The sequence below is a fragment of the Nanorana parkeri genome, unplaced genomic scaffold, assembly GCF_000935625.1.
Source record: "Nanorana parkeri isolate BGI_ZX_2015 unplaced genomic scaffold, ASM93562v1 scaffold2542, whole genome shotgun sequence".
NCBI lineage: Eukaryota > Metazoa > Chordata > Amphibia > Anura > Dicroglossidae > Nanorana > Nanorana parkeri.
The window spans coordinates 79,638-92,804 of record NW_017308810.1 but is presented as its reverse complement, the minus strand read 5'-3'; the positions used below and the strand labels follow the sequence as shown (position 1 = coordinate 92,804).

The window sequence follows — 13,167 nt, the reverse complement described above, 5'->3', positions numbered from 1 at the left end:
TATATATATATATATATATTCCTGAGGAATTTTGTAGTGTTTTAATTGCAGAGTAGCCAGCAGTAGCGAAACCATCCAAAATTATTCCAAAACAGATTAGCAGACCTACATAAAGTACAATTAAAAATTGCAGGATTAAAACACAGTTTTATATATCTTTTTTTACTACATGCAAGCCATCTTATGAACTAAACCAGTATACACTTAGCATATTAATTCACAATGAATAAGTAAAGAGAGCTATCAGTTTTTGATAACTTTTCAGAGATGGTATTTCACTGTAAATTATTAATAGGGAGGTGCTATGACCTTTTATTTGTAGAGCAGTAACTAGTATTGAGATTTGGATGTGGTTTGAATATGAATTCAACTGGAAAAAATTTCAATACGAATTTTTGAATTTCTGATTGAAATTTCCTGTATTTAACCTCCCTGGCGGTAATCCCGAGCGTGACTCGGGGTTAATTTTCTCTGCCAGGAGCGGTAACCCCGAGTCATGCTCGGGGTAACATTGCAGAGCTGTCAGCGGAGTTTTCTTACCTTCTCCTGGCGATCCAGCGATGTCATCCGCTATGATCGCCGGCGAGAATGATCTATGTCCTCCGCCATGATCGCCAGCCGGCATCTGACTTCCTGGTTTCGTTCCCTGCGAGCAGCAGCGGCGCATTGGGAGCGGAACTGGGCGGCAAACTTAAAAGTGAAACACACATAAGAGCTGATACAGTGTAATCTGAGAGGACTACACTGTATCACCTCAGATCTGACACTTGATAACTATACAGTGCCCCTTGCCTGCCATTTTACTGCCATTTGTGCTGTCATTTGTGCTCATAAAATTTTTATAACATGGCATCAAAAAAGCGCCACGTTTATATAGTATCTCACAGAAGTGAGTACACCCCCTCACATTTTTGTAAATATTGTATTATATCATTTCATGTGACGACACTGAAGAAATGACACTTTGCTAAATTGTAAAGTAGTGGATGTAAGCTTGTAAATCAGTGTACATTTGCATTTTGCATTTGCATTTTTCCCCTCAAAATAACTCAACACGCAGCCATTTATGTCTAAAGCACTGGCAACAAAAGTGATTACCCCCCTAAGTGAAAATGTCCAAATGGGGCCCAAAGTGTCAATATTTTGTGTGGCCACCATTATTTTCCAGCACTGCCTTAACCCTCTTGGGCATGGAGTTCACCAGAGCTTTACAGGTTGCCACAGAAGTCCTCTTCTACTCCTCCATGACGGCATCACAGAGCTGGTGGATGTTAGAGAGCTTGCGCTCCTCCACCTTCCGTTTGAGGATGCCCCACAGATGCTCAATAGAGTTTAGGTCTGGAGACATGCTTGGTCAGTCCATCACCTTTACCCTCAGCTTCTTTACCAAGGCAGTGGTCATCTTGGAGGTGTGTTTGGGGTCGTTATCATGTTGAAATACGGCCCTGCGACCCAGTTTACGAAGGGGGGGGATCATGCTCTGCTTCAGTATGTCACAGTACATGTTGGCATTCATGGTTCCCTCAATGAACTGTAGCTCCCCAGTGACGGCAGCACTCATGCAGCCCCAGACCATGACACTCCCACCACCATGCTTGACTGTAGACAAGACGCACTTGTCTTAGTACTCCTAACCTGCTTGCCGTCACACATGCTTGACACCATCTGAACCAAATAAGTTTATCTTGGTCTCATCAGACCACAGGACATGGTTCCAGGAATCCATGTCCTTAGTCTGCTTGTGTTCAGCAAACTGTTTGCGGGCTTTCTTGTGCATCATCTGTAGAAGAGGCTTCCTTCTGGGACGACAGCCATGCAGACCAATTTGATGGAGTGTGCGGCGTATGGTCTGAGCACTGACAGGCTGACCCCCCACCCCTTCAACCTCTGCAGCAATGCTGGCAGCACTCCTACATCTATTTCCCAAAGGCAACCTCTGGATATGATGCTGAGCACGTGCACTCAACTTCTTTGTTCGACCATGGCGAGACCTGTTCTGAGTGGAAGCTGTCCTGTTAAACAGCTGTATGGTCTTGGCCACCGTGCTGCTGCTCAGTTTCAGGGTCTTGGCAATTTTCTTATAGCCTAGGCCATCTTTATGTAGAGCAACAATTCTTTTTTTCAGATCCTCAAAGAGTTCTTTGCCATGAGGTGCCATGTTGAACTTCCAGTGACTAGTATGAGAGAGTGAGAGCGATAACACCAAATTTAACACACCTGCTCCCTGTTCACACCTGAGACCTTGTAACACTAACGAGTCACATGACACCGGGGAGGGAAAATGGCTAATTGGGCCCAATTTGGACATTTTCACTTAGGGGTGTACTCACATTTGTTGTCAGTGCTTTAGACATTAATGGCTGTGTGTTGAGTTATTTTGAGGGGACAGCAAATGTACACCCATATACAAGCTGTTATACCAATACAAAATAATTGTTTTCATTTGTGTTGATAAAATGAAAGCTTGATTTTTATTCATAGTTTGTATCTTTTATGTACAGTCATGGCCAAAAATATTGGTACCCCTGCATTTCTATCAGATATTGCACCACTTTGCACAGAAAATTGTTGCAATTACAAATGTTTAGGCATTCTCATGTTAATTTCTTTTGTTTGCATGGGTGTGACACAAAAAAGTGGAGAAAAAAAAGCCAAATCTGACACATTCCACGCAAAACTCCAAAAATGGACTGGACAAAATTATTGGCACCTTCTCCAAATTGCAAGAAATAATTGCATTCCAAGTTTTTGTGGAAAAGCATGGACAATCTCAAGGTTACAAGTCCGTCTCTGGAGCTCTTAATGTTCCGGTGTCCACTGTGCGCAACATTGTCAAGACGTTTACAGCACTGTAACTAATCTCCTGTGACCTGGACAAAAGAGAACAATTGATCAAAAATAGCAACAATGGAATTGTTGCAATGGTGATAAAGACCCTCAATCAACTTCCAGACAAATTCAAGCTGACCTTCAGACACAGGGTACAACTGTGTCAGCTTGCACTATACGCCGCCATCTGAATGAAAAGGGACGCTATGGTAGGAGACCCAGGAGGACCCCCCTGCTGACACAGAAACATAAAAAAGCCAGATTGGAGTTTGCCAAAACTTACCTAAGGAAGCCAAAATCCTTTTGGGAGAATGTGCTGTGGACATATGAAACAAAATTACAGCTTTTTGGTAAAGCCCATCACTCTACTGTTTTCAGAAAAGAAATGGGGCCTTTAAAGAAAAAAATACAGTCCCTACAGTCAAACATGGTGGAGTTTTACTGATGTTTTGAGGTTGCTTTGCTGGATGTCTTGACTGTGTACATGGCATTATGAAATCTAAAGACTACCAAAGAATTCTGGGATGCAATGTAGGGCCCTGTGTCCGAAAGTTGGGTCTCCGTCAGAGGTCATGGGTCTTACAGCAGGACAATGACCCAAAGCACACTTCAAAAAGCACCCAGAAATGGTTTCAGACAAAGCGCTGGAGAGTACTGGACTGGCCAGTAATGAGTCCAGACCTGAATCCCATAGAGCACCTGTGGAGAGATCTCATAACAGCAGTTGGGAAAAGGAACCCTTCCAATCTGAGAAATCTGGAGCAGTTGGCGAAAGAAGATTGCTACCAAATTCCTGTAGAGAGATTTAAGAAACTCATTGATGGTTACAGGAAGCCACTGATTTCAGTAATTTTTTCCAAGGGCTGTGCTACCAAATATTAGTATTATATTAAATATTAATTATTGCCAATAATTTTGTCTAGTCCATTTTTTGAGTTTTGCATGGAAGTGGTGCATTATCTGACAGAAATGCATGGGTGAAAATATTTTTGGCTATGACTGTATATTGGACCAGCTATATTTGGTTGTTACTTCTACAAAACATCTTGCTTACTAGTGAAGTGTACCAATTGCTTTTTCTGCTTATCCTATCTTCTCTTATCTCAGTAATAGTCTGAGGCTTATCCTGTCCTAAATATTCACTAATCAGTCCTATACAGATAGTCACTAAAGGAAGAATCGACAGATCTGTACCTTGGATACATAGAATATGGAGGAGGTAGAAGAGCATAATAAAAAAAAGATATGCGTCACTCATCAACAAAAACATCAAAGTACCTCTCTACACAAATGTCTTTACATTATAATGAAGTATTTTTTTTCTGTTCCTTTAATTTACTATTCCTACCACTCAATGTCAGTTTGAATTTACTAGGCAATGCCATATTTTCCTGTCTCAAAACTCCAATGCATTTTTTTAACGTATGACAATTAGGCAGTATAATGTGATCATAAACTCATTAGCATCCACATGAAACAAAATTAACATGCTCTATGGTGGAAATCTGTGTGCTTTGTGTCTGAATAGATTACACTAACATTAAACTGAAGTCCCTTCTTGAGCTATTTATTCCCATTGCCTATGCTTATAGTGTGAGAAGCACATTTAAAGACCAACCATGAAAGGTTGCCAAATGGTATGACAGCATACATCTGATTTCCAATATACACATTCTATCTATCTATCTATCTATCTATCTATCTATCTATCTATCTATCTACCCACTTAATATCTACACATCGCACATATATATATTAATGCCTTGTGGTAATATTTGATCTAAAATAAAAAATATGACAGAGACCAGCAGAATTGTACAGTAAGATCGCTGGAAAGTCTCAGGTGCTATCTCATCCACCCTGAAGAGATTAGAAAATTTGACATTTGGGAAAAATGTTATTGAAGTGTTTTTTAACACTGCCACTTAGCAGGTTATATGACATTAAGATTAGATATGCTTTACAGAGACTTGTCAGGTCCTCACTTGTCCAGGTTATTTTTTAGAAACAAGTGAATAGAAAGTATTATGTTCAATGGGATATATGTATTGTTGTTTATGCATGCACAGTGCATGTACCAATTGATATCATGCTTGCGTATAGACAAAGCATATGCAAGTAAGCACTATCAAATTGGTTCATTGCCTGAATACATTGAGCTGATTTTCCTAGTGCCTTAGGTGCCCAAGCTGCTAATGGTCTGCCTGACCTTGATTATTAGTCTTAAATCTGTAGAACTTATTTGCATATCAGAGATTTGTTGGTGGGCCAATGATGTCGAAAATGAACCACCACTATTACTATGTATTTCATTTAGAAAGAAAGAGTCAGAAGGCAAATAGCTTATTCTGTGCTCTCTCTTTGAAAAGTTCAATATCATGGGTGAGCCCATTCAATGTGTATTTGTAAAATTAAGTTTAAAGGTAGTAAAAGAAAAATAAAACACATTAAAAATGCAAAATTATATTGTATCTCTATAAAACCAGTGTGTATCAATATAAACATGCCAAAACTTTGAAACATTTTGTAGCACTGTTGTGGAACTGCCCACTTTAAGGGAAACCTGATGTTGCAGCTGACCAGGGCTTCTGATAGCAGAGACTTGTGGGACATGAGTTCTTTGCCCAGGAAGATGTTAGCAGGATTGACTGTTGAGGACTGCATATCCCAGAATGCTATGAGAGAAGAGGGGTGTGCACGCGGGCTGCAGGGGGATGTCTGGATTCATTCCCCGGGTGGAGATCATGAAGGCAGGATGTCTGCGGCTGCTGTGCACGAGATCTTGCTAGGCCTACATAGCCTGAGCTCCATTGACTTTAGTGAATAACCCTATTGGCTGAATAACGTCATAATGAAGATCTCCCCAGATCTTCAAATTGAGGTACATAGCAAAATGCCGGGATAGGGGAGGGGGTCTGAAATGGATAAGTGCTGTAAACTTTCACCCATACTTTAAATCATATGGGTCTACTGTCATAAACACTATAAAGGCTTTCATTGTGCTGTAGCATTAAAAAAATGAATTAATGTTCTTAGTAAACACTATCCTTTTGCAAGAGAAATTTAACTTAGCTTAGTGAATGTGGTTAAATTGTACTTTGCAAAGAATACCTAAATATGTGCAATAAAAAATAAAAAAAACAGTATTTTGTTTGCACATGATTGGAAGATGGAAGTCAGCAGAGCTTCACCTCATTCACTACGCTAAGGGAAAATTCCCCTACAAAGTGAAAATTCCCTAGCAAAATGAACAGCCTATGTGGCTTTCATAAATCAACCCTGTTATGTGAATTGCATTCATGATATTGCATAATACTTTCCACTTTCCTCATCTTTGGAGGCAGGATACCAACTGCTTTATATACAGTATAGTGTTTCCAATCACTGTTTAGTCTGCCAGGAGGTCTTGTAACTTTTTTTGCGGTCCCCCTAAACCACCTCTGCTCAAATGTTTTCACTGAATTGCTCAAAACACTCAAGAAATAAAAAAAATACTAGTTTATAGTTCTTTATAAGTGATTTAAGTTTTGCAATATTGCAGTAAAATATGTAACAATAATTGTCTTTTTTTTTCTAAACTGTTAATTTTAGGACATTAGAAAGAGAATAAGACAAATCAGTAAAATAAAAACGTTCAATATAAGCCTGCTGCAAACTAATAATTACTATATGGATGTACTACAGAGATGCTAAATTGAGATTTGTTCTTTGTGTAGACTTCATCTCTCACATGCTTTTCTTATGCTCCTCCCAGTTTAGTTTCCTTATGTTCCTGCACCCAAACACCAACATCCATCCAAGCGACTAATTCTAATATAAATGCCATATAATCCTTGTGCTCGTGCATTACCAAGTAGAACAAGCTCCAGTTGTTTTATACCATGATAGGTTCCCTAGAGATTGTAATTTGGACCAGCATGCTATTTTTAATGTTTTCTTAATGATCTGGAAAGCAAGATAAAACTATTCTTTTTTTTTTTTTCTGCTGACATTACCAAATATAATTATATTATGTTCAATGATATTTAAGGGTGCCTTATCTTTTCTGCACATGGTAAACATCAACACCTTGGGGTTACCTGCCATGCAAAGTTTATTGCTGAATGCCCTTCACTGCTGGCCAGTTATATAAAGTCATAAAGTGCTTTGATGTTTGTCCTTGGAATACACCATGTGTAAAAGGAGCTGCTACTTAACCATTCAAATGAAAAGTTTATTAGAGTGGTTAAAAACTGTAAACATTATAGGCATCCTGTGTGCCTTTTTTATTTTATATGTTCCACACTTTCATCTCACTAAATTTTATCTCGCTCTTGTTACATTTTGGCACCTTTGAAATCATTATCAATAATAATAAAGGAGAAGAAAGGCAGGCAGCAAATACGTTTGAATCACATTTAATTATGTTCTGCAATGAATGCTGCATATTACTGGAAAGGGAGTAAAAATGGGAAGGATAAAAGACACAATTACAGTAAAATATGTATCAGATCTTAGTGTTGGTTATGGCACAAAAGGTTATATACTCTATTTGGGAAATAGTTTTTTTTTTCTCGTCTTGCATTGATGATTTATTAATGCCAGCTTGCATACAGAAGATTATGATGAGGAAAACAATTGCAATCACAGCCACGCTGCAGTTTTTATTAAAGCAGATTTCTGGGATTGGCTATGTTGCTGTCTGCCAGTTACCTGGACACCCACTAACCCTGGCTATTAGCTGAGCTTGTTCTGTTCATTTGCGTGATGAAAATATTATGTAAAAGTGTTGGCTGCCTGTGTGGGTGTTGGGAAGAAATTTTTTATCAGACAGACTAGCTACTGTGTATTAGCAAAAAAAAAAACCTAGACAAAGAGGTTGATAAAAATAGCACAAATATTGGAGCATCTAATATTAGGCAGAATGAAATTGCAAGAAACATTAAGGGGTCTATTCACAAAGCGGCCATAGGCAGCCGAGTGAATAACCGACCCGAAGTGAAGTGAGCCGAACGCTGTTCGGCTATTCACTTCAGGCTTGTACGGCTAATTTCAGCCGTACACCGACTAAAATCAGCTGTACATCGGCTTGCTGCGGCTGGCTTCAAGTCGGCCAAACATGCTCAGCATGTTCGGCTACTCGCTGCTGTTCGGCCTATTCTCATAGATGCCGAACAGCAGCTATTCTGCTCGGTACCTCTGTGGTACCGAGCAGAATAGAAAAACAGTTAAAAAAGTAGAAAAAATACATGCAGTGACAGCTAGCTTTGCCCAACTGTTTTCTATTGGCCCGGGCGGTTCTGCTGCTGTCAATCACTAGAAGGGGACCTGATGGAGAACTTCAGGTCCCCTCTGCTGATTGACAGCAGAAGTGGGCGGGTGCAATAGCTAATTTGCTTTGGCTATTGCAAATTGAAATAGCCAATAGTAATTGGAGCCATTTTTAATTTTTTTTATTGTTTATCCGATTAACCGATTAATCGAACTTAATAATCGGCTAACTAATCGATTTTGAAAATAATCGTTAGCTGCAGCTCTAAATGTAGCTATGCATTCCTATGCTGGTTTTTTTTTATTCTAACGTCAGCCAACGGCTCTGATGTCAGAAGAAAAAAAAAGATAACAGAGCAGGGAAAGGTTTACCCTGCTCAATCGAGCAGAGTAAACCTTTCCAGGAGAAAATGTTTCTCTTCCGGGCGGCCGGGAGCCGCTGTCTAATAGCGGGAGACTCCCGGAGCGTCCAGGAGAGTTGGGCTGTGTGGAGATCAGCATCCCTGGTTACCCGGTAACCAGGGATGCTGACATGTCTGTGCAAGTGGCCGGAGCCAGCCGTGAGATGACGGCTGGCTCCACCCAGCAGTCAGTAGAAGGCTTTACCAGTTCGGCCAGCTTCGGCTTTACCAGTCAAGCCGAAGCATATGCCTTTGGTTCGACTGAGCCCCTCGGCCAACTTCAGGAGCTATACGTGCTATAGTGACTAGCCCGTACAGCAGCCCTTCGGTTCTACTGAACCGAAGGGGTCCTGGGGTCGAAGCTAGCCGAAGGATCAGCCAAAGCTACGGATGTGAATAGACCCCATAATGTTTGCACCTGAATCCCGCAGGGATTCATGAATCAAATTGCCCACGTCTATAAACAGCTGATCTACCAGTTGGGTGTAAATTGATACTTTCAATAAATATATCATCATCCAGATTTTAACATGAATATTGAATTAGTTCTTTAACCTGGTTGTAAGTTGAGTTTTTTCAGTTTAATAGTTTGTATATATCCACAGGACAATTTTTGGTTGAAAACAATATACTGTACATCAGATGTCTTCCTACAATCTCACACTGAACAAATGATTCATCAAAGACCTCTGGGCAAAAATTGTATTAACCTCTGCACTGCAAGAGTTAACTGCTTGTTTTGGTCTAGGGAGGAAAATAAAGTAATGCTCACCAAACATTGGAGCTGGTCCAGCGGTGACAGCACTCCAGCCTGTCTACTCCTATGCTCTAATGATGTTATGCGCCTCTGTGTCATCACATCCTATACACTGTGCATAACATGTGATGACTCAGGGACCTTAGGCTGCTGCTTCAGAGGGGGAGCAAGGCTGGTTGGACCGGTCCTAAGCTGGCCATACAAATATAGATTTTCGATCAGAATTTTTTATTGCTGCCAAGAACCCTCTTTCGATTCTAGCTCAAATAGCCCATCATGCACAGACCAATGTGGATTTCGATAATCGCTCGTTAGCAATACTAATTCACCAAATTTTGTCGATCGACAAAACGGATTTTCATTTGCGCATGTGCAGTGTTCTTGCTGCAATTTTTTTCATACGAAAATGCCACTAATCCATCGATTTTCGTAAGATTCAAAACAAGTTTTCCAGCTGGACTGATTGAGGAAATTTGGCCAGAAGTACAGTAATTAAAATAGTTGGTTTTCCATCAACCGATCGATTATCGTTCATAAGACCATTTGTGAACGATTTCCGAAGGAAAATCGCAGAGTGCATGGGCACCTTCAGAGAAGGTCAGCTCGGAGGATCAGGTGAGTATGCCTTATGTTATTTTCCTCCCAAGACCAAAATGAGCAGTTAACCTTAGCAGTGTGGGGTAGCCCCACTGCAACGGTTAATTAAACTTTTGCCCCAAGTTCTTCTTTAAGAAAACCTGTACTAAGAGGAGCTGTCATTGCCAACCTCCTTGTGGACAGAATAGGTGCTTGACTGTGTCTGGCTTCATTACTTTTCAGAACCACTAACCCAAAATAAGCATGCCAGTTGGATACTAGCATACTTTCAGGTCAGTATCTTAGAAAGAAGAAAAAACAATGGATTTTCATGTCAGCCAGGCAGCTAGCATTTTCATACAAAGAGGTCAGCAATTACAACCTCTATATTCTCTCAGTACAGTTTTCTTTTAAAAATAAACTTATACCAGCTATGAATACTGCCACTACTTCACAGCCAATTGGATTAAAGAGAAAGTAGATTAAGAAGCAAGCAAAGCTTTACACTGCCGACTTAAAACTCAGTGCCTTTGAAGGCAGCCAATATGTGGAGTGATCTTCTTTTTTTTTTTTCTTCAGTCACTGAATATGCTTACTTACGTATGTAGTCAGTTAAATATGTTTTATTTGGATGAATTACTGATCAGTTCAATATTACCCCTTAAGGAAAAGTTTTGTGTGAACAGATCTTGGTCTGCAAATACTTGTGCACACTTGGCAATACTACATAATAAAGCACACCAATAAATCAATGGCCTCTACAGAGGAGATCCCTGTTATTGACTCTAAGGCCTATATTATTCACTTTGCCATTTTTAACCTCTTTAGTGCCCAGAGAATATTGTTAATGATAATCACCATCATTGCTGAATGGTTAAAGGTATGTTTGATATTTTTTATACATTTGAATTAGACAATTCTTCTGACACATAAGTAAAACACTGACTACAAGGGGTTGGTCTACTATAAGTGGACAATGATTTACTAATGATTTTAAAGTAGACAGTGATTTACTAAGAAACAAACATAGCTCACCAAACCTGTGTTCACTTTAAATACCCAATCATTTACAGGACAGTAGAAAATACAAGTTCCTTTAAAAAATGACTGAAGCAATCACAGCTTCACTGGGCTAAGCAAATATGTTACTCCTTTAATAAATCAACCCCCATGCATCCTGCAATACTTAACAGAGAGCAATGAATTATCAGATCTTGGGAGCATGTAACTGTTTACTGAGGCTTGGTTTCTGCCTTCAGTGATTGCCCACTGACCTTTTGCTTTTAAGCTAGTTTTCACTAAATGAATGTTTCAGCTCCAGTGCACGCCAATATTTGATCGAGTTCTTTTTTTACCGTTAAGTTAAATATCCCAGTAATAGGGGAGGAAGGTTTCTGGGTAAAACTTCTAGCTCTGTAGTTTGGTTGAAGCCAACATAAACACCTGCTATTGGTTTCATATAATCTCAAACATCTAGCACCAGAGCAGGCGCATGTCCAAGGTCAGTGACGTTTGTACACAGTGAAGCAAATGTAATCAATTATCTGCGAGATGGACGAACATATTACTTTGCTTATGCATGAAAGGTCATGCTTGACGTTTACTCATGACAACTTGTCTGGTTGACACTTTTTACACATCCCTGTCCCCTGTGTTGCCGATGCAAACATAATGAATAAAATACACTATATACTAAAATACATGTTTATATAGTGCATGCATCCCATGATCTTTACATTGGCATCAGCCTTGAATATGTTATATACTAGTTGAAATATAATCATCATCATAATCATAATAATAAGAATAGTAATTCATATCAATCCCTGTAAATGTAGTGATCTAAAAAAATAATACCAGCATCTCCTGACAACTTGACAAGCTCATCTGGTTGATACTTTTTACACATCCCTGTCCCCCTGTGTAGCAATGCAAACATAATGAATGAAATATTCTATATACTAAAATACATGTTTATATTGTGCATGCATCCCATGATCTTTACTTGGGGTTACATTGGCATCAGCCTTGAATATGCTATATACTAGTTGAATAATAATAACAACCATCATCATAATAATCATAATAAGAATTGTCATTCATATCAATCCCTTTAAATGTAGTGTTCTCAAAAAATAATACCAGCATCTCAGACCAGAAATGTTAGTGAATCCAGTACGGTAATGCCAAATGTGTATCATAGTACTAGCTCAAGCCAAAAAAAAAACATGCCTATTGATAATTCATTGACTATAAAAAGGGCATACGCACCCCACCTATGGCTATACAAAGAGTATCTTACCATTTAGTTGATTGTATACTACTTCCTCCAGATGGTCCAGCCTTTGCAGGATAGACTCCCGGTCGACCAATGCCCCCAGTTTGGTGTTTCTGCTCCTCACTCTGCGGTCAGAACTTCTTACGATCTGCACCAGCTCCTGGGACCTGTCCTGGATCCTGCAGTATACCGAAAACAGGATGATGCCTACGAAGACCAGGATATTTACAGTCAGCAAAGTTTTGATTTTTCGTGCCACCGCCATGAAATCTATGGAGATCCAGCATCAGGGCATTCCAAGTGAAGTCAAGCATTTACAGCAAGCCCCAGCAGAGCAGTCCGGCAAAGAAGCAATCAAATGACATCAGGTAGAGAGAGAGAGAGAGACAAAGGGACTAGAACATTGGAAGCTGACCCTTCAGCACCGCTGTTATACACGCTTTTACCTCGTGTGAGGATACAGGGATCTACATGGAGGCATTAAAGGCAGACACATTGATTGGTGGTGGCACATGGAGGTGGATGTGGCTGCCGGGCTTGTGGAGTGATCTAGTATGAGGCATGGGAGCTGTTCTTTCAGCACCACGTCCCTCCTCTCATAGCTCTCCAATGATGTGCTGTTGTGGAATAGAGAGGGAGCTGTCCGTTCAGCACCACCTCCCGATCCTTGCCGATGTAGAGCTACGCCTGGGCTTTCCAGCCAGCACACAACGCTACATCAGCGGCTTGCTTGGCATTCTCCATACAGATTTCATATAGGTGACATGCATCTAATCACCAAGGAGGGCTGCTCTTTATATCAAGTCTACGTATTCTGATTGCCTGTGTCACTACAGCTCACGTTGCCTATGTGCACGGCTCTCTGGGTGCCTGTGTGTCAATGTGTATGTGTGTCTATGTCCCAACACAGAGCGCCTGTGCAAAAGTGACGTAGCGAAATAAATACTCATCAACATTCATAGACTATAGCCAGCATTAAGCCTTCTGTGCAAGCTTGTCTTCCTCTACGGATTGCACTTGTTCTGTGAGCTATTTGGCGTTCGCTATTTCTCCAATTCTGAAAAAAAAATCATATA

At 40.1% G+C, this 13,167-nt stretch overlaps 1 protein-coding gene across 1 annotated transcript in view; it reads right to left on the bottom strand.

Annotated features, from left to right (window-relative positions):
- The window catches only part of LOC108801879 (polypeptide N-acetylgalactosaminyltransferase 9-like), a gene marked incomplete at its 3' end in the record, with an annotated part of 47,693 nt that extends 35,229 nt beyond the window's left edge, over positions 1-12,464 (bottom strand). The window contains exon 1 of the mRNA XM_018573789.1: positions 12,116-12,464. Within this exon, the coding sequence (XP_018429291.1) occupies positions 12,116-12,356 (241 nt within the window). The remainder of the gene's footprint in view (positions 1-12,115) is intronic.
- Between the last annotated feature and the right edge of the window lie 703 nt (positions 12,465-13,167).